This window comes from Chiloscyllium plagiosum, chromosome 24, assembly GCF_004010195.1.
Source record: "Chiloscyllium plagiosum isolate BGI_BamShark_2017 chromosome 24, ASM401019v2, whole genome shotgun sequence".
Taxonomy (NCBI): domain Eukaryota; kingdom Metazoa; phylum Chordata; class Chondrichthyes; order Orectolobiformes; family Hemiscylliidae; genus Chiloscyllium; species Chiloscyllium plagiosum.
The window spans coordinates 6,206,299-6,229,825 of record NC_057733.1 but is presented as its reverse complement, the minus strand read 5'-3'; the positions used below and the strand labels follow the sequence as shown (position 1 = coordinate 6,229,825).

General features: G+C 44.4%; 1 protein-coding gene across 1 annotated transcript in view; it reads right to left on the bottom strand.

Annotated features, from left to right (window-relative positions):
- Window positions 1–13,384: 13,384 nt before the first annotated feature.
- LOC122561914 (transient receptor potential cation channel subfamily V member 6-like) overlaps window positions 13,385–23,527 on the bottom strand; it is a 41,014-nt gene continuing 30,871 nt past the window's right edge. Inside the window, exons 12-15 of the mRNA XM_043714239.1 lie at window positions 22,833–22,899; window positions 22,346–22,614; window positions 18,815–18,921; window positions 13,385–14,710 (exon numbers count right to left, since the gene is read on the bottom strand). Coding sequence (XP_043570174.1) covers window positions 14,488–14,710; window positions 18,815–18,921; window positions 22,346–22,614; window positions 22,833–22,899 — 666 coding nt within the window. The 3' untranslated portion in view covers window positions 13,385–14,487. The remainder of the gene's footprint in view (window positions 14,711–18,814; window positions 18,922–22,345; window positions 22,615–22,832; window positions 22,900–23,527) is intronic.

Genomic DNA, 23,527 nt, shown 5'->3' with positions numbered 1-23,527 from the left:
GGGGTAACCTTATAGAGGTTTACAAAATTGTGAGGGGCATGGATAGGGTAAATAGACAAAGTCTTTTCCCTGGGGTCGGGGAGTCCAGAACTAGTGGGCATAGGTTTAGGGTGAGAGGGGAAAGATATAAAAGAGACCTAAGGGGCAACTTTTTCACACAGAAGGTGGTACATGTATGGAATGAGCAGACAGAGGAAGTGGTGGAGGCTGGTACAATTGCAACATTTAAGAGGTATTTGGATGGGTATATGAATAGGAAGGGTTTGGAGGGATATGGGCCGGGTGCTGGCAGGTGGGACTAGATTGGGTTGGGATATCTGGTCGGCATGGACGGGTTGGACCGAAGGGTCTGTTTCCGTGCTGTACATCTCTATGACTCTATGACTCTAAGTAGCAAATTAATAGTTGTAGGAAACAAAATGCCTTCAGCTGAAGAATGTACAGTCCATGGACCTAGAGCCATAGTCGTAGGATTACACAGCACAGAAACAAACCCTTCAGTACAACTCATCCATGCTGACCAGATTCCTAAATTAATCGAGTTCCATTTGTCAACATTTGGCTCATATCTTTCAAAAGGTTGATAGAATTGTTAGGAAGGCATATGGCGTGTTGGTGTTTATTAGTGAGGGGATTGAGTTTCGGAGCCACAAGGTCATGCTTCAGCTGTACAAGACACTGGTGACATCACACCTGGAGTATTGTGTGCAGTTCTGGTCACTGCATTCTAAGAAGGATGTGGAAGCTTTGGAAAGGGTTCAGAGGAGATTTACGAGGATGTTGCCTAGTATGGAGGGAAGGTTGGCGACTTAATCGAGACGTATAAGATAATCAGAGGGTTAGATAGGGTGGACATTGAGATCCTTTTTCCTCAGATGGTGAAGGCTAACACAAGAGGACATAGCTTTAAATTGAGGGGTGGTAGATGTAGGACAGATGTCAGGAATAGTTTCTTTACTCAGAGAGTAGTAAGGGCATTGAACAGCCTGCTTGCAACAGAAGTAGATTCACCAAAGTTAAGTGCATTTAAATGGGCATTCGACATACATATGGATAATAATGGTACGGCGTAGGTTAGATGGACATCAGATTAATTTCACAGGTTGGCGCAACATCGAGGGCCAAAGGGCCTATACTGTGTTGTAACGTTCTATGTTATATATTCTATAGAAACCCTTCCTATTCATATACCCATTCACAAATCTTTTAAATGTACCCATCTCCACCACTTCCCCTGGCAAGCTCGTTCCATACATGCACCATCATTTGTGTGAAAAAGTTGCCCCTTACATAACCTTTAAATCTTTCCTATCAATCAAAGCACATGCCCTTATTTTTCCCCTACCCTATCCATGCCCCCCATGATTTTATAAGCCTCTATAAGGTCACCCCTCAGCCTCTGATGCTCCAGGGAAAACAGCCCCAGCCTGTTCAGCCTCTCCCCATAGCTCCAACCCTCCTACCCTGGCACCATCCTTGTAAATCTTTTCTGAACCCTTTCAAGTTTCACAACATCTTTCCGATAGCAGGAAGATCAGAACTGAATGTAATATTCCAAAAGTAGCCTAACCAATGTCCTGTACAGCCGGAACATGACCTCCCAACTCCTGTACTCAATGAACTGAACAATAAAGGCAAACTCTGAGGCAAGACTTGCTCTGAAGGCAAATTGACCCCATAGGAGATGTTAGCGGCTGACCTATCCATGGTATATCCTTTTGGGGGCACAGTAATTTTACACTCTTTACTGTGCATCAAAATGTAACACAAGGTTGAAGACTATTCCTCCAAAACAAATAGGTATTATTAAGAATTAGGAGCAGGAGTATGACATTCAGCCACTCCGCCATTCAATAGGATCTTGGCTGATCTGATATAGTCAAAAAGTGTGGTGCTGGAGAAGCACAGGCAGCATCAGAGGAGCAGGAGAATTGATGTTTTGGGCAAAAGCCCTTCATCAGGAATGTGGCCTGCAACGTTGATTTTCCTGCTCCTCAGATGCTGCCTGACTTGCTGTGCTTTTCCAGCACCACTCTAATCTAGACTCTGATCTCCAGCATCTGCAGTCCTCACTTTCTCCTGATCTGATATAGGCCTTAACTCTATTTTCCTGCCTGATCTGATAGCCCTTTAACCCATTATTACTTAAAAATCTGTCTGTCTCCTTCTTAAATTTAATATCCAATTTTTGACAAGTATTCTAAGGATGGAGGTGGTGCTGGAAAAGCTCATCTGGGATATTCCCGGAGGAAGTGCTGGTGAGCCCTCACATCGGACAGTTCTTGAGAAGTTTACCTGAGTCATGGTAGAGCAGGAGATTTCGAAATCTGGAGCATGGCAAGGCTGTTTCGTTCTTACCAGGCTGTGCTCCTGTTCAATCAGAGCACGGTCAATCTCTGCCCTCACATCATTGACTCAGTTTGGTTCTGAAACCTTTACTGTCCTTGAACAATAAAAATCAAGCAATCTCTGGTACTGAATTTTCCAAAACAACTCTAACATCAATAACTCCTTTTTTGGGAAACAATTTCAGATCTCCATGACAACTTTCCATGAGCAATTACTCCCCAGTATCACCCTTGACCAATCTGTCTTTAGTTTTTAAGTTCTGCAGGAAGTCTCCACTGAAATAATTTGTTTTTCTCTGTTTGCTCAATCAAATACATTCATCATCTCATTGCAACTCAATTAAATCGCCCTTAATGTATGATTAGGAGGAGAATTTTTGTCTTTCTGTACAATCTGTCTTTATAATTAAAATCTTTGATTCTCTGCACTATGAATCTACAGTTCACATACAGCACGGTTTTGTTTTTCTCCCAGAGATATGGTGCTCAGAGTTGGACGCAGTCCTCGCAATGAGGTCTAATCAATGCTTTAAACAACAATTCAGCTTCTTAAGGTCTATTACAGCAGCAACCATTCGGATAAATTGAGAATAGTTCATCATATTCCTGACAGTCGGATCTTGATCAGATGGGCGGAGGAGTGGCAGATGGAGTTTAATTTAGATAAATGTGAGGTGCTGCATTTTGGAAAGGCAATTCGAGGCAGAACTTATATGCTTGATGGTGAGGTCCTGGGGAGTGGTGCCGAACAAAGAGACCTTGGGGTGCCGGTTCACATGTTCCTTGAAGGTAAAGTCACAGGTAGTGAAGAAGGCGTTTATTCAGTGTATTGAGTATAAGAGTTGGGAGGTCATGTTGTGGCTGTACAGGACATTGGTTAGGCCACTTTTGGAATACTACATTCAATTCTGGTCTCCTTGCTATAGCAAAGATGTCAAAGAAAGAACTCAGAAAAGATTTACAAGGATGTTACTGGGGTTGGAAGATTTGAGGTATGAGGAGAGGCTGAATAGGCTGGGGCTGTTTTCCCTGGAGTATCAAAGGCTGAGGGATGACCTTATAGAAGTTTATAAAATCATGAGGAGCATAGATAGTGTGAATAGTCAAGGTCATTTTCAGAGAGTAGGGAATTCGAGGGCATAGGTTTAAGGTGAAAGGGGAAAGATTTAAAAGAGACCTAAGGGGCAACTGTTTCACGTAGAGGGTGGTGCGTGTATGGAATGAGCTGCAGTGGAAGTGGTGGAGGCTGGTACAATTACAACACTTAGAAGGTATCTGGATGGGTATATGAATAGGAAGGATTTAGAGGGATGTGAGAAAAAATGCTGGCAAATGGGACTAGATTAATTTAGGATATTTGGTCACCATGGACACGTTGGACCGAAGGGCCTGTTTCTGTGCTGTATGATTCTATTTGAGCTTTGTGGGTTGTGCTAAGTCTTTGAGGCATTAGGCAGACCTGTCAGTGTTAGAAATGCTGGTCCCTTTAATGACCGGCCAGAACAGCTGCAAAGTGAATGAGAAAGGGGGATGTTAATTGGACTTTGTATCCCACCTGCTTCAGAAAGGGCTCTTGTGATGTACTGGTAGTGTCCCTACCTCTGAGTCCGGAGGCACGGGTTCAAATCCCACCTGCCCAGCAGTGTGCCATAAAGGGGAGGCAGTGATGTGTTTGGCAATGTTACTGAACTTATAATTGAGTAACTATTGTTCTGAGCACATGGGTTCAAGTCCAACCACAAAGGATAATGATGTATGACTGCAACAAAAATCAGCCTGACTGATGACCATGTAGTCAATGTCAATTCTTGTAAAGCCCAAGCAAACTCAGAGGTATGACAGCATCTGTAGAGAGAATGCAGGGTTAACATTTCAAGTCCAGTTACCCTTCTTCAGAACTGATAGTAACTTGGAAAAGATTGGTGTGGTGGAGATGGAGCCCAGAGAGAGAGAAGAGCAGTAATGCAGTCAAAGGACGGGGTAAAGGTCAGCCTGGGTAATCAAGAGCTGCAAACTGGTTGGCAATGGGTTGGTTGTAGTAGCAACCCATCACCTGGTCTAGGGGGATTCAGGGATGGTGCCCATGCCCTCAAATTATTGAACTCAATATTGTGACCAGAAGGCTGCAGGGTTACCCAATGGAAAATGAGATGCTGTTCTTCCAGTTTGCCCTGTCCTTCAATAGAACACTGCAGCAAGCCTGAGATAGAGGTGTTAGGCAGGGAACACGATGGCATATTGAAGTGGCAGGCAAATGGAAGCTCACTTTTGTGGGCAGAACACTGGTGTTCCGTGAAGTGGTCACCCAGTTCCTGTTTCATGTCGAGGAGACCACGTTGTGAGCAGTTGTTTTATTGTCAAAACCCACCTGGTTCAATAATATCCTTTAGGGAAGGAAATTTGCTGTTTGCTACACCACAATTGACTCCTTAACAATGAGGAATTGGCAGTAACTGTTGACCTAGCCAGTGATGCCTCCATCCCACGAATGTATAAAGAAGGAAAGCTTTTCTGTTGGTTGAATTACTGATCACCCATTTCTGACAGTGCGATACCACATTGGCTGAATGACCAGTAAACTGCATCATAACACGTTTGACCAAGTTGGTTAAACAAGAAAGAACTGGGTTCTTGGCCTGATCCTTGGCCTAGATGAAGTTGGCATTGCCAGGTCCAAACAGTGAGCCGTGGAGGGGGGTCATAGTTCCCATTGTTTGCCCTTGTTCTCCAGCTACGTTCAAAGGTTTCATTAGAGAGGAATCATTGAGTCATAGAGTCATTGACGTGTAGAGCATATAAGCAGACCCTTCAGTCCAAATAATCCATGCTGACCAGATATCCTCAACTAAACTAGTCCCATTCGCCAGCACTTGGCCCACCAGTGTTCTTGAGATATTTAGACAGAGCTGGGACAATTTTTGAGTGAGGTCCTTCCCTCTTTCCCTATCTCCCCCTTTTTGTTATTGCTGCATTGCCCCTTTGTCACTTATTTGTTTAAGAAATAAAAGTTGATTTCTTGGGGATCTTATAATGCAGCTGTAGTGTCCCTCTCTCCAGGTCAGCAGGTCCAGTTTCAAATCCTGCTTGTGCCTGATTATAACTCTCTAAAATAACAGAAGTATCACAAGATGCACAGTTTCCAGGAATAAAATGCATATGTACAGAAATTATTCTGTGAGGTAACAAGCTGACAGACTCAAACTGCAGCCATTTGGACTGAGTGAAATAGGCATTAAAACTTAAAAACTCAGACCACAGGAATGCTTTTTATAAAGTTCTTTATTTGAAATATTTCTTACATCCAACAAATTTTATTCAACCAACTATTTAATTACCTACTGTTTCACAATGGTTCCAAAAATCACTTTTTATTCCACAACTATAAAATGCAAATATCCAAATTCAAAACTCAATAGCATTATTTGACCAAAATATTTCTGTTCACAATAAATTTCCTTCCATTTGCTTTGCGTACTCAGCTCTGGTTTAATTAGATTTACATGTTTGACTGTACAATTTCTATTAATCATTGTCTACATTTTTAGTGTCACTGGAAATCCTTGCTCGCAAAATCGACACCTGCACCACTTCCTCAACATTTGTTAATGATCTGAATCTTGCCTTATCAGAGACAGAGGCAGCATCCCATGTATCACTGTCGTCAATGCTTTCTGAAAGGTGACTTATTTTCCACTTTGTTGCTTCATGATAATAACATCCACCTGATCGACTGCCAATATTGTATTTCGGGTCTGACTCACAATTTTAATGGAGAACGGAGCAGCGCAGTGGCACAGTGGTTGTGGGTGGCACGGTGGCTCAGTGGTTAGCACTGCTGCCTCACAGTGCCAGAGACCTGGGTTCAATTCCCGCCTCAGGCGACTGACTGTGTGGAGCTTGCACATTCTCCCCGTGTCTGCGTGGGTTTCCTCCGGGTGCTCCGGTTTACTCCCACAGTCCAAAAATGTGCAGGTTAGGTGAATTGACCATGCTGACCATGCTAAATTGCCCGTAGTGCTAGGTGTAGGGGTAAATGTAGGGGAATGGGTCTGGTTGGGTGTGCTTCGGTGTGGACTTGTTGGGCCGAAGGGCCTGTTTCCACACTGTAAGTAATGTAATGTAATCTAATCTAAAACCTTGCTGTCTTATTTGCAGTACACGTTCCTCATACACTCTCTCACATTGTCTTTGTGCTTAAAGCCCCTTCACCTTTTATGTGTGATGTCCATCACTCTCCCTCACTGAATAACTAACACAGTGTTTCAAAATGGAACTCAGATGAAACAAACAGTGTAGGAGGAAAAAGACAATTACGTTCTTTCTGGAATATGGATATAGTTGGTTAAAGCATGTTCACATTACCATGCCAACAGGAAAACAGTGGAGGCAAGGACACTCCATTCAGAGGCCAGATGCCTCCATTGGAGTGGTTCAATATCAATTCCACTACAAAATACCCCTTGCTCCAAGGGATATCCACGTACCAAGTTTAGTTGAGATTAGCCAAGGAGACAGAAATACCTTTCACTTTCACATGTAGATGTCAGTGATATAGAAGTTCGCTGGGAGACTGGTATAACTCTGCTTTCCAAGAAATGACAGTGACACTGAGGAGCTATGATTCGGAGATGCCGGTGTTGAACTGGACAAAGTTAAAAACCACACAACACCAGGTTATAGTCCAACAGGTTTAATTGGAAGCACACTAGCTTTCGGAGCGACGCTCCTTTGATTGCCCTCACCTGATGAAGGAGCGACGCTCCGAAAGCTAGTGCTTCCAATTAAACCTGTTGGACTATAACCTGGTGTTGTGTGAGTTTTAACTGAGGAGTTAAAGTGTTTACAGTATCTCTGGGCTCTATATTTTCCTGCCAAGATTGGTCAACTAGTGGAACTACAGAGTCAACTAAAGCCTTTGATTCAAGGCTTTACAAACAGTGCTACTCTGAAACAGTTCTTAGGAGGGTCTTCCTCGGATCCACCTGAACCCTTTACTCAATGTGACCTCTGTTAGTTAGCTTTATTTACCTCATTGTCCAGCCAAATAAAGAAGAACAGAGTTGGTCCATCACATGATTGATAAGATGACTTGTCGTACAATCAAAAGCACAAGCAAGGAACAGTCAGCAGGCTGACATCAGGTGGTATTAGTCACAAGACACACTGAGACCATGGCTTGAAGATGCAGCCAACATGCTTTTGGAGCATACTTTCATTGAGTAAGATTCTATCGCGACTGTTTTCTGTTATATTCAACTCCTTGCTCAATTGGTTTTTAAAAATTCATTTGCTTTTGCCATGCCCTCTCTGTCGACCTGCTGAAACCAGTTGGCTAGGCACAGGGCAGGTCTTCAACCTGGGAACCAGTACGTTACTTGGAAGTGGCTGCAGTATTGGCATTGTGGAGACAAAAACGTGTAGCTGAACTAAAGGCATCTTAACAACTCACTGCTATTCCTCAAGTGCATCGTTATTCCAAACAAAGTAACAAATGAAAGATTTATTTCCCTAGTGATTTTGGCCTTCACCTATTTTGGACTCTAGCTGATCACAGGTCACTCATCAAAACTCTTCCTTTTAACTTCAGGGTGCGATACCTGCAATAGGCCTAGACCTACCTTGGTGTCAATCTCTGCTTATTTCATACAGTGATAGACTGAAGTTTGACTGTAGTTACAACACTTGGAATCGAAAATGTACTCAGTGAGCAAGCTTGTTTCCTGGCAACAAGTGCCCTCAGTCAAACGGCACACTGCAGGGACTTGTCTTGGTGTTCCCTTGGTCACTACATGCAGACAACATAAGCCAACACTTACTTGACTTCAATGGAGTAATATGTTGCAAGCTGCATCTCAAGAGTGTTCACAAACCCGTTGTGATACTGAGCTACTTTACGACAGGTGACTAAAGACTTGGTCAATGAGGTCAGTTTAAGGATCACCTTAAAGGTTGAGATAAGTAAGAAGATGCTGAGGCTAAGGCTGAGACCTCCAATTGGCTGGAAGCTCTGCCCTGTGGTCTTGAGGGAAGGTTCCTATTGACCTGCTTAGTGTCTAGTGGGCTTCATTCGAAGAGGGAGTGGAACGTGAAGAAATCATCAAACCAGTCCAGTTTGCGGAATGGGGCAGCGCTAGTCATATGGATTGTGAAGCTCAGTGGGTTGGTTCACCTTTGTGGGAGTTTTAAACCATCAGTGAACCATTTTTCACAGCTGGGTAAGTATTCAATCCCTCATAGAGAGGACTTTTATGCAAAGATGTTAGGGGGGCTGTCCTTTACGAAGCTGGACATGAACCACGTGTGCCTCAATTGTGGTTAGATGAGGATTCACAGAAGTATGCTCCAATTAATACCCATTAGGGCTTGTACCAATATACAAGACTTGGGGTATGATCAGCCTGTGCAATTTTACAGCGGACAATGGAGAACATTTTACAAGGTTGACCCCATTTATCTGGATGATGTGCTAATAACAGGGAAGAGCACTTAGAGTACTTGGACATAGTTATTAGATGATTCTCCCAGACAGTCATATGCCTTAGAAGGGAAAACATGTGTGTTCCAGGCACCCGAAGTGGCCTACTTGTGTTGGAAGGTAAAGTGAGGGCGATCAAAGGTCTGTAGCAGAGCTTAGGTCTTTCCTTGGTTTGGTGAATTATTATGGAAAGTTCATAAATAATCTAGCCTCCATCCTAGCATTCTTACACCACTATTGATAAAGGGCCTGCCTTGGAAATGGCCTTGTAGCCTTTAAGGAAATGAGGAAGCAGCAATCATTGTTTAAGGTGTTGGCTCATTAAGATGGGAAATGCAGGACGACAGGGATAGAGCTGGGAGTCTGGCTCTGGGTGGGATGCTTTCTGGATGGTCACTGTGGACTCGATAGGCTGAATGGCCTGCTTCCACACTGTAGGGATTTTGTGATCATTTGCCAGCAAGGAATTTTAACATTTCCTAAAGTCAAATGGCATTCGACGTTTAAGTAAAGCTCCATCCCATCCATCGTCCAATGGTCTGGTAGAAAGTGCAGTCCACACTTTGAGGGCAGGCTTAAAGAAACAGCCTACAGCTTCAGCAGATACCAAACTGTCCCGGTTCCTATTTGAGTAAAGGACCATCCCTCATGCAATTACAGGGACGGCTCCAGCAGAGTTCTTAACGGGGAGAAGAGACCACATCAGGTTAAACCTGATCGGCCTGTACCTGGTGAGCTGGCGGGGGGGGCTGTTGGTGAAACAGCATCAGGAGCCTCAATGCTGGACTCAAGTGGGAGAGACAGTTTACTTCAGGGGATGAAACTTTGTGCTGGAACCATGGAAATGGGCTTGCATGGGTAAGAGGCATGGTTGATGCAAGGTCAAGTCCCGTGAGGTACAAGGTACGGGTAGGAAAGGCTGTTCTGAACAAACAGGTAGATCATATGAAAGTTGCAACCTCTCAGGTGGGGCAGGAACAGTACATGCCCAGACCCTCAGAATAGCTGGAAAGGCAGTCAGACCCCCATAGGCTACACCCACCTCCATCTTGCGTCAAAGAAATCTCAGAGTCTGAGATGGACACAGTAGATGTTGCAGCCTCAATGCCTTTACCACCTGAAGAAGAGGATGAATTTCTTCTGAGACGGCACAATAGGTGGGCTACTGTCCATTACGTGCTGCCCGTATCTGATTCTGAGTCAGAGTGATGGGACCTAGTGTGAAAACACCCTTGGAGAGCCTGCAGGAAAAAGACCTGGCCTACGTCCCTGGATTCAGACGCGGAGGGTTGTAGTGATTGTAACAAGCTCAGCTGGTGATCTCATAGACTCTGAGTGCCCTGATTGAGGGCTGTTCGTCTAGTTCAAACAGTGAACCCTGGCTGACAGATATAAACAAGAGGTTCCGACACCTACACACATACACGACTTGGGTGCCAGGGAGAAATAAAAAAAGAAAAAAGAAAAGAAAAAAAAGAAAAAATATAAACAGGAGGTAGCTGGAAGGGGCATGGGGTGGACCAACAGTTGGAAGGGGCGTAGGGGTGGCCGGAGGGTGGGAGGGACGGTTGGCTTGCTGGGTTGCTGGGGTGGGGAGTCTGTATTCTATGCACTGTTCCTTATCTAAATGGATTGTTGTGTATGTATTTGTTACTGCTACTTTTATGACGACTGAAGAGGGAATTTGAGATTTGTCCTCATTTCCCTGAATACTGGTTGAACAGTAGGGTTTGGGGCCTGGCTTTGCAGCTCCTCTCCCTTGTATTTTGCTGTTTCGTGTATACGGCTGTTAATGTTAATTGTTTGTAAACTGAACTGTTTAATAAAAAAACTATAAACAGGAGGTTGACTCTGAGAGCTGGCTCTGAGGGAGCTGGATCACTGTGAAGGACTCTCCATGTGTAACTAAAGGGGCACTTGGTAGCGGAGTAACTCTGTGGAGCTATTTCATGTACTGTTGGGAAGATGCACTCTAGAAAGTCACCACGGCTCCTTCAACAGCATCTTCCAAATCCACGACCTTTACCATCTCAAAGGGTAGGGGCAGCAGCTACATGGGAACACCACGACCTGTACGTTTCACTCCAAGCCACTCACCATCCTGACTTGGAAATACATCGCCGTTCCTTCAGTGTCACTGGGTCAAAATGATACTGGGATACCCTTACACCAAATGTTCAGCAGTGGTTCAATAAGGCAGTTCCCTATCACCTTCACAAGGGGCAATTAGGGATGGGCAATAACCGCTACCCTAGCTAACGATCCCGCATCCTGTGAGAGAATATGCCAAAGAAACAAGGATCTTTCGTTCCTGGTTTGATAAGATCTCATTCCAGCAGGTACTGTCCGTGCTATCTCATTAGAAAAGAAAGTGCAACCACTTGACTAACGTCTCAGTTCAACGCTCAACGATTTATTGTTTAAGAAAAAAAATCCCCAGAATATTGCAGAAGGTTTAAGGCTTTGCCATTTGGAGAGTACAGTACCACAATGCAGCAAGATTCTGCCTCGAGGAAGCCTTTCTCAGGTCTGCTGCAATCCCAGGCTGTCCATCTCCCACACTGTGAGGTAGTGCTGCCCTCCACATTGTGTCTCACCCTCATGAACAAAGTCACAACCAACATTGCATTGTGCAAGCAGCCAGCGAATGGAGAGTCTACAAACAGACAAGCAGGCCATTCGGCCCTACTCTGCCATTCAATAAGGTTATGGAATGATTTGGTTACTGCCTCAGTTCCATTATCTGTCTAATCCCATCAGTATTTCTGAAAACAATACCTATGCGGTTATTTCATAGAGGCCTGCCTCTTTGCCTTGCCTCATGCTTAGGGACAGCGCCCCATGGTTATATATGACCAATTATCCTCTGCAGTGGAAAGAGCCATGCTAATGGTCCTCTGATGGTTAGGGTTAATTACCACATGATGGACGAGACCAAAGGTTGAAGATAGCCACAGAATTGTATCCTGGGTAAAAAGGGCCATTGCCTCTGGCCATTAGAAGACAGAAGGATCAAGGGTCAATCATGAGAAATACCAAACCAATTGGAGATCGATTATGGAGGGCTGCAGGGTGTTGGGGTGCAGGGAAAGCCTGTATCTGGAATCAAGGATCAGTGTGTGAAGCTGCATTCGGGGGATGGGCAATTTTCTCCCTGAATGGGGGCTGGGAGCTGTCCAGTGTTGGGCAGGTCCCTTGGTCAGTTTACAGGATCTGGCTAGGGCACAGCTGCTTCCCTTTCTCACAAAAGGAGATCTCAAACAGTCCCTTCTGTTCTCAGTTGACCTGCTTGTGGCTCCCATCGTGTTTGGGCTGTTGGGTCACACACACCTTGTAGGCCTTGCCACTGCCCCGAATGTAAAACAGGCCCCTGTCTATTTGGAGTGGGAGTCTCGGCTAAACTTGAGGGTCAGGTCAGTAAGTGGACTCGGCCTGGTAACAATCCCCCATCACCCCACAAACAACACACCAGTGTGCCCGGATGAGGTGTTGTTAAAAGTGTGGTTAGAGACCGCTTAGAATGGAGAGTCTGTTGCCTCATTGAAGGGTTGAAGCAGAGAGCATCACAGAGGCTTGGTGTATACCCGATAGTGAAGGGAGTCTGGGGTTGCGGGAGCAGGGTGAGGATAGGTAAATCCAGTTGTAGCAGTCTCAAGTGGAATATAAACCAGCATGGACTGGATGGACTGAATGGTCTGCCTTTATGATGTAAATGTTAGATCATTCTATATGCAGCACGCTGTTAGTTACAAAATAAAGCCCTTCCTACGCTGCCTCATTGTTGCCTGGTGAAGTACAGTATGGGCTAGACTCAGAGTAATACTCACTCCTCTGGCATTTCAGGAGAAGGGACACAGCCAGAATCAGGCAGACAATCCCAACACAATATCCTAACTTTCCAAAATGATCATCTGTGCAGTCTTGCTGTGATTTATACTTTATTTTGAAGAGGTTTTGAGCGGGGAGCCTATGTTCTGTCATGAGCCATGAGTGCCAAACTTACTGCAAAATTTAGGAATGTTCCCTTCGATCGACCAAAGCAGCAAGTCATAACAGGCAAAAAAAAAACAAAGTCTAGCGGGTGCTGGAAATTAAAAATAGAAATTTCTGGAGATGCTCAGCAGGTCTGGCAGCATCTGTGGATAGAAAGCGGAGTTAACATTTCAGATCCAATGCCTTTCTCCAGAACTGTTCTGAGGAAGGGTCACTGGACCAAAAATGTTAACTCTGCTTTCTCTCCATAGGTGCTGCCATACCTGCTGAGTTTTTCCAGCAATTTCTGTTTCATACAACCCCTAAAGTGTAAACCCCATTGGCCCTATCGAGTCTATACCAACCATCCGAAGAGCATCTCGCCCAGACCCACCGCATCCCTGTAACCTTGTATTTTCCATAGTTAGTCCACCGAACCTGCACATCCCTGGACACTATGGGCAATTTCCCATGGCCAATTCACCTGACCTGCACATCTTTGGACGGTGGGAGGAAATTGGAGCACCCGGAGGAAACCCACGCAGACATGGGGGGAATGTGCAAACTCTACACAGGCAGTCACTTGAGGCTGGAATCAAACCCAAATCCCTGGTGCTGTGAGGCAGCAATGCTAACCACTGAGCCACCGTGCTGCCCAGTTTGGGTCATTGGAGGCAGTGGACAAAGCTCCTGGCATTTCAGGAATCCTGCTCTAAGGTTGCAAGCCCATGGGTCCCAGAAAGGATGGCAGAGACCTGGAATTTAACCTCCACTAGCTCAATTGAAATGTTCATGGCTGTTTTTGTTAGGGAAGGGTATTGAAGGAGTTGGAACCAATGCAGGTAAATGGGATAAAGGTACAGGTCAGCTACCTTCTTCTGTCTCGATCACCATGACTTTGAGCTTGTCTCCCGAATGGTTCATTTTAAACACTCAGGGATTATGTAAAAGCCGATCAGAAATCCGGGGTTGGGGGGTGGGGGTGGAGGAGTGGCATGGGAACTGAGCAGTGGTTTGGAACTGCCAGAAAGGGGAGGTTCCCAATTTAACCTTCCGCTTCCTTGTGCTCTAGTCCATTACCTCACTGACAATTTGAGTAGAGATGATGGTCACTCTGTGAAAAAACTCATCTACAGGAAAGAGACAGTGTTTTTCTTTCTGTAACGTAAAGCCAGTTCAGTTTGAGTCTGATTTCAACTCAGTCACTTCAGGGAACGTTAAAATTAGACCTAAAGTCTCAATGTTGAGGACGTCAATGATTGGACATGGTACTGTGTCTCACCCAGCAACACCAGGGATATATGCTGCTGCCATTTAGCATTCTGTACCCTTTTCTGAACAAGGGGTGAGCACAGGCATTTGTTACCTGGGGGTATGTAAAATACGCATGACGGAATATATTTTCAAATTCCATTAAGTCGGGAATTTAACCCAATTCAATCAGTAATGGAGGTGAGTGGTTATACTCACATAAATAATTGGGGCATAGGATCCTCTCAAACACCTTAAGAAAAAAAAAGACTTATACTTTACATTAACGAAGAAATCAGTGGGGTCACCTTGAGCTGAATAATCTACAGACAGTAAACCCAAGACCAGTACCAACTAACTGTTGGTTTGTTTGTGATCTCTTGAGCAATTGCTCTCCAGCACTGGAAGAGGATGATGTGAAGGATTGCTGTCTTTGGGGTTTTAGATGAGGCAGGACTCAGTGCTGCTCTCATTGAAAAAGTCACGACAATTCTGACCCATCTTTCTGTGCCGCACCATCTGCCAGCCCTGGCGCGGTCTCTGCCATCTCTCCTTCTTATTCGATGTCCTTCCTTTCTTCTGCCCTCCCTCACATCCTTTGGCGTCCACCTCTTCACTATAAGTATGGATTTGCAGGGCAGCATTATCGTTCCTGTCATCCACTCTGTGAGAAAGGGTCAGACAATAGCAAAGTGAGTGTCACCTTTTAAATGGGCTACTTGAAGACCAAACCATCAGCAAAATACTCAAAAGACTTCTGAAGTACAGTTATATTGGACTTGAGACATTGAGCTACATACAGTTAATTGACTAAAAAATCGATTAACCAATAAACAATAAATTCCAGCCTAATCTCTCTCCACGGATGCTGTCTGACCTCCTGACTGAGTGCTCTCAGCACTTCCTGCCTTGGTTTCATACCAATACTGATATACCAATTCTTTTCAGTGAGATCCATCTCCATTATACCTAATGGATTTACTCAATTCAGTGTGTTCCTCAATGAAACTTGTGCAATATTAATGGAGGAAATCCTTTATTAAAAAAAATCAAAACATGACATCAGTATAAAATGTGTGGTGTCAATTTTAGTTGAGATGGTACCCAAATGGCTACACCACTGACTGGTAGATTCAAGATCACCCCCACAGTTTGAGAATGCCAATTGCTGCTTGCACACCATTCATAGGCAACCACTCAGAATACGTATTTTTGAGAGGGTTGTGGAGTGTGGCAGGAGGTTAGAAGACCTCGAGTAGACTGTTACAATGAAGAGAGAGCTAACGATGGTTGGTAACACTGGGATAGTCCTCATGTTTCTGGAATAACTCCCCAGGCTGGAACTTGCAGTGAGCTTTGCAAATCCACAATGTCAGAGGTAAGTGGGGATCCCTAATACACACTTCCCAGCACAGGGGGAACAACTCAGCAATTTTCCGGGTAAAGACCCAAAATTGCTCGCCTTTGCCGTGTTGTTAAGGGGAGACCAAATCAGAGCCTCCCCAACCCCACTGAGAGGTAGACACAGTTGGTGCAGCTTGGCAGTTGGAAGACCCTGGAATGCACAACAGTGAAGAGACAGACCTGATCTAGGCCAGCAAACCCACTGGAACAGAATGGAAAGCTTTCATAATCTGGTGATCTTTGATAATGGTGGTCCCATCAATGAGGCATGAAGCCTCTCCATCTGATGATCCTGCAGGAAGACAGCCTCCATTGAGCTGGTGAGCTCTGCATGAGAGCCCCAGGTGTTGAGGTACATAGTTCCTTGAAAGTGGTGTCACAGGTAGACGGGGGGGGAGGGGGTGAAGAAACCATTTGGAACACTTGCCTTCGTGGATCAGAGCATTGGGTACAGGAGTTGAGATGTCATATTATGGCTGAACAAGTCATTGGTAAGGCCACATTGGGAGTATTGCAAACAATTCTGGTCACCCTGCTTTCGGAAGGATGTTATTAAATGGAAAGGGTGGAAAAAAGAATTACAAGGATGTCACCGAGACTGGAAGGTTGGAATTTTCAGGAGAGGCTGGATAGGCTTGGACTTTTTTCCCTGGAGCATCGGAGGCTGAGGGGTAACCTTCTAGAGGTTTATAAAATCATGAGGGGCACTGATAGGGTGAATAGCCAAGGTCTTTTCCCCAGTGTAGGGAAGTCCAAAACTAGAGGGCAAAGGTTTAAGGTGAGATGGATAAGATTTAAAAGAGAGCTAAGGGGCAACTTTTTCCTGCAAAGGGTGGTGTGTGTATGGAACGAGCTGCCAGAGGAAGTGGTGGAGGTGGATACAATTACAACATTTAAAAGACATTGGTCAGACGCATGGATTGGGAAGGTTTAGAGGGATACGGGCTAAACACAGGCAGACAGGACTAATTCAGTTTAGGAAACCTGTTTAGCATGGACGGGTTGGGCAGACCTGTCTGTTTCTGTACTGTTTGGCTCTTTGACTCTGTGTAACAATGGAGAGCCTCCAAGTCACAAAATTGCCTTTAACTGGTGCCTTAACATCGTAAGTGATTGCCCAGTCTTTGGGCCATCCACTTGTTCCACAAGTATTGTGGGGCAGTGTCTCCCCACAACCAGCTTCTGAGCCCACCACCACCATTCCAGGAAATCGCAGCCTGTTGTGAAATGTTTACTGTGGCCTTTGGCAGAGCACAGTGGCTGTAATGGATGTTGACATGCAGATTCATTCACCGCCTGAAATCGGGGACAGATTACACTTGAGATTTTTTAATGTACAGTTAAACCATGAGCTTGCTTAGACTGTTGATGGGACATTTTTGGGTAACTGTGATCAAAATTTACCAGCAGAAAGTTTAGTTTGCAATGCTTTTAAACCAGGAGAATTTGGCGAGAACTCTGCAGGTTATTGGAACGTGAAAGTTTCGGCTCTCAGATTTTGCATAGTTCCTGCTGTCACACTTGGAAAGGACGCATCAAATTGGCTTCATAGTCCACAGCAATTAAACAACAAAGAATCAGTTAATTAAAAACTTAAAAGACCTGAGATATAGGTGTAATTTCTCTGCACTTAAATCTCTGTAATGGGACAATGTTAAGAATAAGGTTGAAACCTTGTTTGGCTGCATGTTCTGGGATCTTGCTAATTGTCTTGTGTGCAATTCTGGAATCCATGTTATTGGAGAAATGTGATTGCACTGGAGAAGGTGTGTAGGAACTTTACGAGGATATTGCCTGGGCTAGAGAGTTTCAGTTATGAAGAGAGATTGGAGCAGAGTAGACTGAGAGGGAACATAATTGAGATGTTTATAATTATGAGGGGCATGGACAGGGTAAACAGGAAGAAACTTTCCCCCTTGATAATGGGATCAAAGACTGTGGCTTGGATTTAATGTAAGGAACAGAAGGTTTAGCAGAGATGTGAGGAAAGACTTTGTCACCCAGAGGATGGTGGGAATCTGGAACTCACTGCTTGTGAGGGAGAGGCAGCCACCTTTGTAATATTTCAGAAGCATTTGGATTTACACTGGGGTGCCAAGGCATGCAAGGGTGTGGGCTGAGTGCTGGACAATGGGATTAGAACAGTTAGGTAGTCATTTTTGACTGGTGCGGATGTGATGGGCTGAAGTGATTGGAGTGTTGGTGACGAAGGGACAATGGTACATTTAGCGCTCCCCACATGCCCTGTTGTTTGCAACTAATCACAATGGAAAGGAAGTATATGGGGGGCTCACACTGGACCACTTTGAACAGGAGGGCCAGTGAGTTAATGAGAGCAACATGTGGATGGGTGGCACCTCTTTAAAATCCGGGCCTCCTCCCCACCAGAACTCACTCCTATTGGACTGAGAATTTTTCCCTGATTGCCTGCAAGACCCAGGAAAAACAACCCAATCTTACTGAAGTAAGTTGGGAGTTACATGCAAGACATCCATTCTCAGTATCTCAGTCACTTGTTAGACCTCAGTTGGAGTACTGTGTCAGATGAAAGAGCCATATTATTGGAAATATGTGCACACATCAGCAATCGCACGGAAGCAAGTTACAAGAATGGCTCCTGGGGTGAGGAATTTTAGTTATGAGAATGGATTGAAGACACTGGGACTGTTTCTCAGAGAGAAAGTTTGCTGAGAGGAGATTTCAAAGAGATTTGCAAGATCAGGAGTGGGCCGGACAGAGTAGCTAGGGAGAGGCTGTTCCTGCTCGTAAAAGGAAAACGAAAAAGAGGAGATAGATTCAAAGTTACATGCAAATAAAGCAAAGGTGACATGAGGGAAAAGTTTTTCACTCAGCAACTAATTATGGTGTGGAACACACTGCCTGGAAATGTGGTGGAGGCAGGTTCAATTGAAGCATTTAGAAGGGCATTGGATGATTAGTTGGACAAGAATGGTGAGCAGAGGTAGAGAGAAAAGTCAGGTGGTAGGCAATAGAACTGGTGCAAGCACTTATGGGCTGAATGGCCACCTTCTGCACCATTATAATTCTGTGGTTGTTTGAGGGCCAAGCATTCTTAGCTTGGTTTGGAGGCGTTTCTCCTTTTCAGCCCAATGGATGACTTTAACAGGAAGTGACTTCCTGAGTAAGGAAGCACCCGGAAAAAATATGTTTAAGCTGGTGCATTTCTGGGCATTCTCCATGTAATTGTTTGCCAAGGTATGTCTTTTCATTTGATCACTCATTGGGCATGGGCATTGCTGACTGGGCCAACTTTTATTGCCAGTTCCTATCGCCCTTAAAAGGGGTTGGCGAGTTGCCATCTTGAATCACAGCAGACCATGTGTATAGTTCTCTTCAAACTCACCGAAGAAACCAGCGGTCTCCGAGACCATACTTCTTTCCACAGATTCCCAGACGGGGAAACAGGCATCTCGGGAGTCGACGCTCAAGCAGTAGAGTTGTGGAAGCAACCTTGGAATTAAGGAAATAGCTTTAATGGCAAAGGTAAAAGTGTCAGTAAACACTGTACTATCATGGGAACTGGGTTTCAACCTGATCCTAGTCTCTTTCAAATGGACCATAACATTAGCATCCACAGGAGAGGGAAACCTTCATCAGCTCCTGTACCCAAACAGCAGTGGGCTCTACACCCTTTCCAGTGCTTTCTAGGCAAATACCAACCGGGGATAGAGCCTGGAACAGGAAGCATCTATTAACCCTGTTGGTTCATGACAAGATGAAAAGTTCTCATGTCCAGATGGATAATGGTGAGCTCCACACCAACCCTGGGCAACAACCACTCTCTCTACGCTGTCCACCATTATTAAGAATGTCATCAGTCTGGCGTCAGATGGACAGGACTGAAGAGGGTCAGCAGGTCTAGTAACTCGATTGCACAATACTGGGTGGGTGCCAGACCGTCTGGGTGGTCTTCCACTTTACTAGGGTCAGTACTGGGGGCCATTAGTGTTGATACTCCAGTGTGAACATTGTGGTCATATCCTGAGCAATAATGTTCATCAGGACAGTGTACAGAAATGGAATAACAATGCAACTGATTCCTTGTGAGATAGTGACAAAGACAAGGAAGTACATTTTGTGTTATGATTGTACAAATTCCTGATGTGTACATATCAAATTCCATTCTATTTTAATATGAATGTTAATTAATGACAAATAAACATTTCCTCTAAAATAATAGGCAGAGAACATGCTAAGCAGTAACGTTATACAGTAGGATTACTGGCAATGTCATTCACATGAACTAATAACATCAAAAGAATCAATGCATAGTGTTCAATTCCAAACCTTTACTCATTTGCTCCATTACTTTTGTGCCAATTCTCTGAAAGAAATAGTCACAGAGACCCAACTACCTTGTCAATTCCCCAACTTATCAACTCTGTTTTGAAAGGTCTATCCAACTTCCCTTTAACAGCCTGCCTGGATTCTATTTCTCCTGCTATTGCAGAAGGAACACTGATGTCTTAAAGTGCCCCTATGCGAAAATAGTTCTCCTGGCCTTTCAGATTCTCATCTTTGAGTGAGGAATCGAAGAGCTCGAGGGTGGGCTGGTTGGGAGTCCGGGCCATTACGCCCTGAAGCAGACTTGGATAGAAGCAGAGGCAGCTGCAGACTTAGGTGATCAGGTCCTGCCTTCATTCATCAGGACATCGGCTCAGTTCTTTACCTAAGTCGGTGTACTCTAGCTCACGATTCCTGCACAACCTTCATGGCTCATTATATTGTCCCATGCCATCTCTATACCCCTTCCATATCCCTCAGCAACTGTTCATAATGGGGACCTATAACAACATTGGAATGCTTTACTCATGAAACTGGAAAAATAAAAAATGAAATTCAAAATTATCTTCACAAAGATAATTATATTCACTATTTCTAAAATTTCAGTCAAAGCAAGGCCAATAGTCCACTTGACATTGGTGTGAACAATCTCTGTTGAGTCGAATATATCAGTGGTGTTTGGAGCTCAGACAAGCATTAATGATGCGCAGCTGCACAAGCAAAGCCACAGAACTGAATACATTAGTATTTTGGGAGTAGTGGCATAAGTGTCCATTGTTTCAAAGGCTCAACAGATGCCAACATGAAAGAAAACAATATCAGTTGGGTTCTTTTTTCCAGGGTTGATTCTTTGCCCTGACCTTCTTTTCTCTACAAAGATTGACTGGACCAGATGAGACAGAAAGATAGATCAGGTTGACCATAAAATCATACAGCACAGAAATAGACCCTTCAGTCCAACTCATCCATGCTGACCAAATTTCCCAAACTAAACTAGTCCCACTTGCCTGTGTTTGACCCAGATCTCTATAAATCTTTCCTATTCATGTATTGATCCAAATGCTTTTAAATGTTGTAACTTTATCTGTGTCCCCTGCTTGTTCTGAAAATGCATTCCACATATTAATCACCTTCTGTTCGAAAAAAGTTGCCCCTTTGGTTCCTTTTAAATCTTTTTCTGGATTAGTGGTACTGGAAAAGCACAGCAGTTCAGACAGCATCTGAGGAGCAGTAAAATCGATGTTTCGGGCAAAAGCCCTTCTGTTTAATGATGATGCCGCATTGATCTGGATGAGCTAATTGTTCATCAAATCATATGAAGTGCAGCAAACTCCATAACTCCACAGTTACTCAATGGACATACTGAACAAATCCTCCCTGCCATCCAATACATCTCATTGGCTTGGAGAACAAAAGGCAATTTAATTAATTTCTGCAACTTTATCAATTTGGCATTAACACAAAATGTCTGGACACTTATTAAAACTGTGTTTGTGCAATATGAAAGCTGTACTTTCTCCCATTCTAAGAGGAGGGGGAGCCTTTCTTTTCAAGAGCTAGGTTGGAGTGACTTCTGGATTGGACTAACTCCTCTTCTGGTAGTTCTGACATCATTTAGCTTTGCACCAAATTTATTAAATTAGTTTTCATAATGAAGTCATGGTGGCATCTGAAGGCATGCTCCAAGCATTAGGAAGCCAAGAAGGCAACCTTGGCATCTTCCTGAAAATATCAAACTGCCACATCACTTGGTTTTAGTTCATCAGTACTCTAGTTAAAAATAGCAGATTCCATACCAATATTCTCTTGTCCTCCTTTCTGATCTTGGAAGTTGGATCTATTAACTAACTTGCTGGTACAATGAATGTGAATAACTTGGTGGTGAGGTGCATTGGAGTGGATCATCTGGTATTCTCGCTTAATGCTCATAGATAGCGATAGGGATAGAAATCCTAGCTTGTTTCCTGCTTTCTAACTGATAGCAATAACCCTGGTCATAGAGTCATGGAGACCCTTTGGGTCCAACTCTCCCATGCCAACCAGATATCCTAAATTAATCTGGTCCCATTTGCCAGCACTTTTGGCCCATTTCCCTCCAAACCCTTCCTATCCATATGCCCAACCAGATGCCTTTTAAATGTTGCAATTGTACCAGCGTCCACCACTTCCTCTGGCACCTCATTCCATACATGTACCACCCTCTGTGTAAAAAAAATGCCCTTTCCGATTTAAATCTTTCCCCTCTCACCTTAAACCTATGCCTCTTCACTTGACAATGGAGCAGCACTCTGAAAGCTTGTGATTTCAAATAAACATGTTGCACTATAACTGGGTGTTGTACGACTTCTGACTTTGTCCGTTCCAGTCCAACATAGGCACCTCCACACTATGCCCTCTTGTTCTGGACTCTCCCACCTCAGGGAAAAGACCTTGTCTATTTATCCTATCCATTCCCCTCATGATCTTATAAACCTCATTCGCCGACGCTCCAGGGAAAACAGCTCCAGTTTATTCAGCCTCTCCCGACAGCTCAAACCCTCCAACCCCAGCAGCATCCTAGTCTCCCTGGGAGTCCATGTTAATTTTTTACCTGTGCCCTCCAGAGATCATCGTTTCGCTTTGACACTTGGCGAATCAGTTCACCCATAATGTGGATGACAAGGAACACCGTGATGGCAAAAGCCAGCAAGGTGTACACTGCGTAGAGGAAGCGGGCCATGTCGGGCTGGATCGCCTCCCAGTTGAGGGGCATGTTAACGAGGCCGAAGAAGAGGAGGTAGATGGTGAAGAGGACGGTGCTGAAATCCACAAAGCGCTCCCACTTTGCAGGGTCCAAGATTTGGAATGACAGATGGGTACCTGGGAGACGGAGAGGGACGACTGTCAAACACACCACATCGCACGTGCGGGAGTGAAAAACACATAGGAAGAGAGGATCGGAAAGGGGGGGGAAATGAAATGCTGACAGCCAGAAAAGAGGAAGTATCAGCCGAGACAGAAAAAAAGGCCCATGTTTGATCAGCGCTCTTCACAACCATCAGGTATCTTCAAGTATTTTCAAGCTAATGAATACTCACTGCATGTGAAAGCCATAATCAAAATCAGCATCAGCACCAAGTAGGGCAGGATAATCTCGAATATTATCTGTGGAAACATGTGGGTAGAAGGTGAATTCAAACTGACCTGTTGTAACATTCCTCGCCATTTCAGAACTTTGCATTAGAAATAAGAGCAGGGCCCATCCAGCTTGCTCTGCCACTCAATAAGATCATAACAGATCTTTTTGTGACTCAGTTCCACTCACCATAACCCCTAATCCCATAACTTTTCAAACATCTATCTTTGCTTTAAAAACATTCAACAACACAGCCTCAACTACTTCACTGGGCAAGGATTCTACAGACTCACAACCCTTTGGGTGAAGAAGTCCCTCCTCAAATCCATCTGCTCCCCCTTAGATGTTATAGCCTCTAGTTCTAGTTTTACCTGCCAGTGGAAACAACCTCCCTACTTCTATCTTATCTTTTCCCTCATAATTTTATATGTTTTTATAAGATCCCCCCTCATTATCCTAAATTTGATTGATTTGGACAGCCTATCATCTCCCTCGACCATAATGAAGAATGTGAAACTGGGTTTCAGACTAATGAGGCAGCTCGATGTCTTGGATAGTGCACTGTTCCAGATTCTCATCTTTGAGTGAGGAATCGAAGAGCTCGAGGGTGGGCTGGTTGGGAGTCCGGGCCATTACGCCCTGAAGCAGACTTGGGCA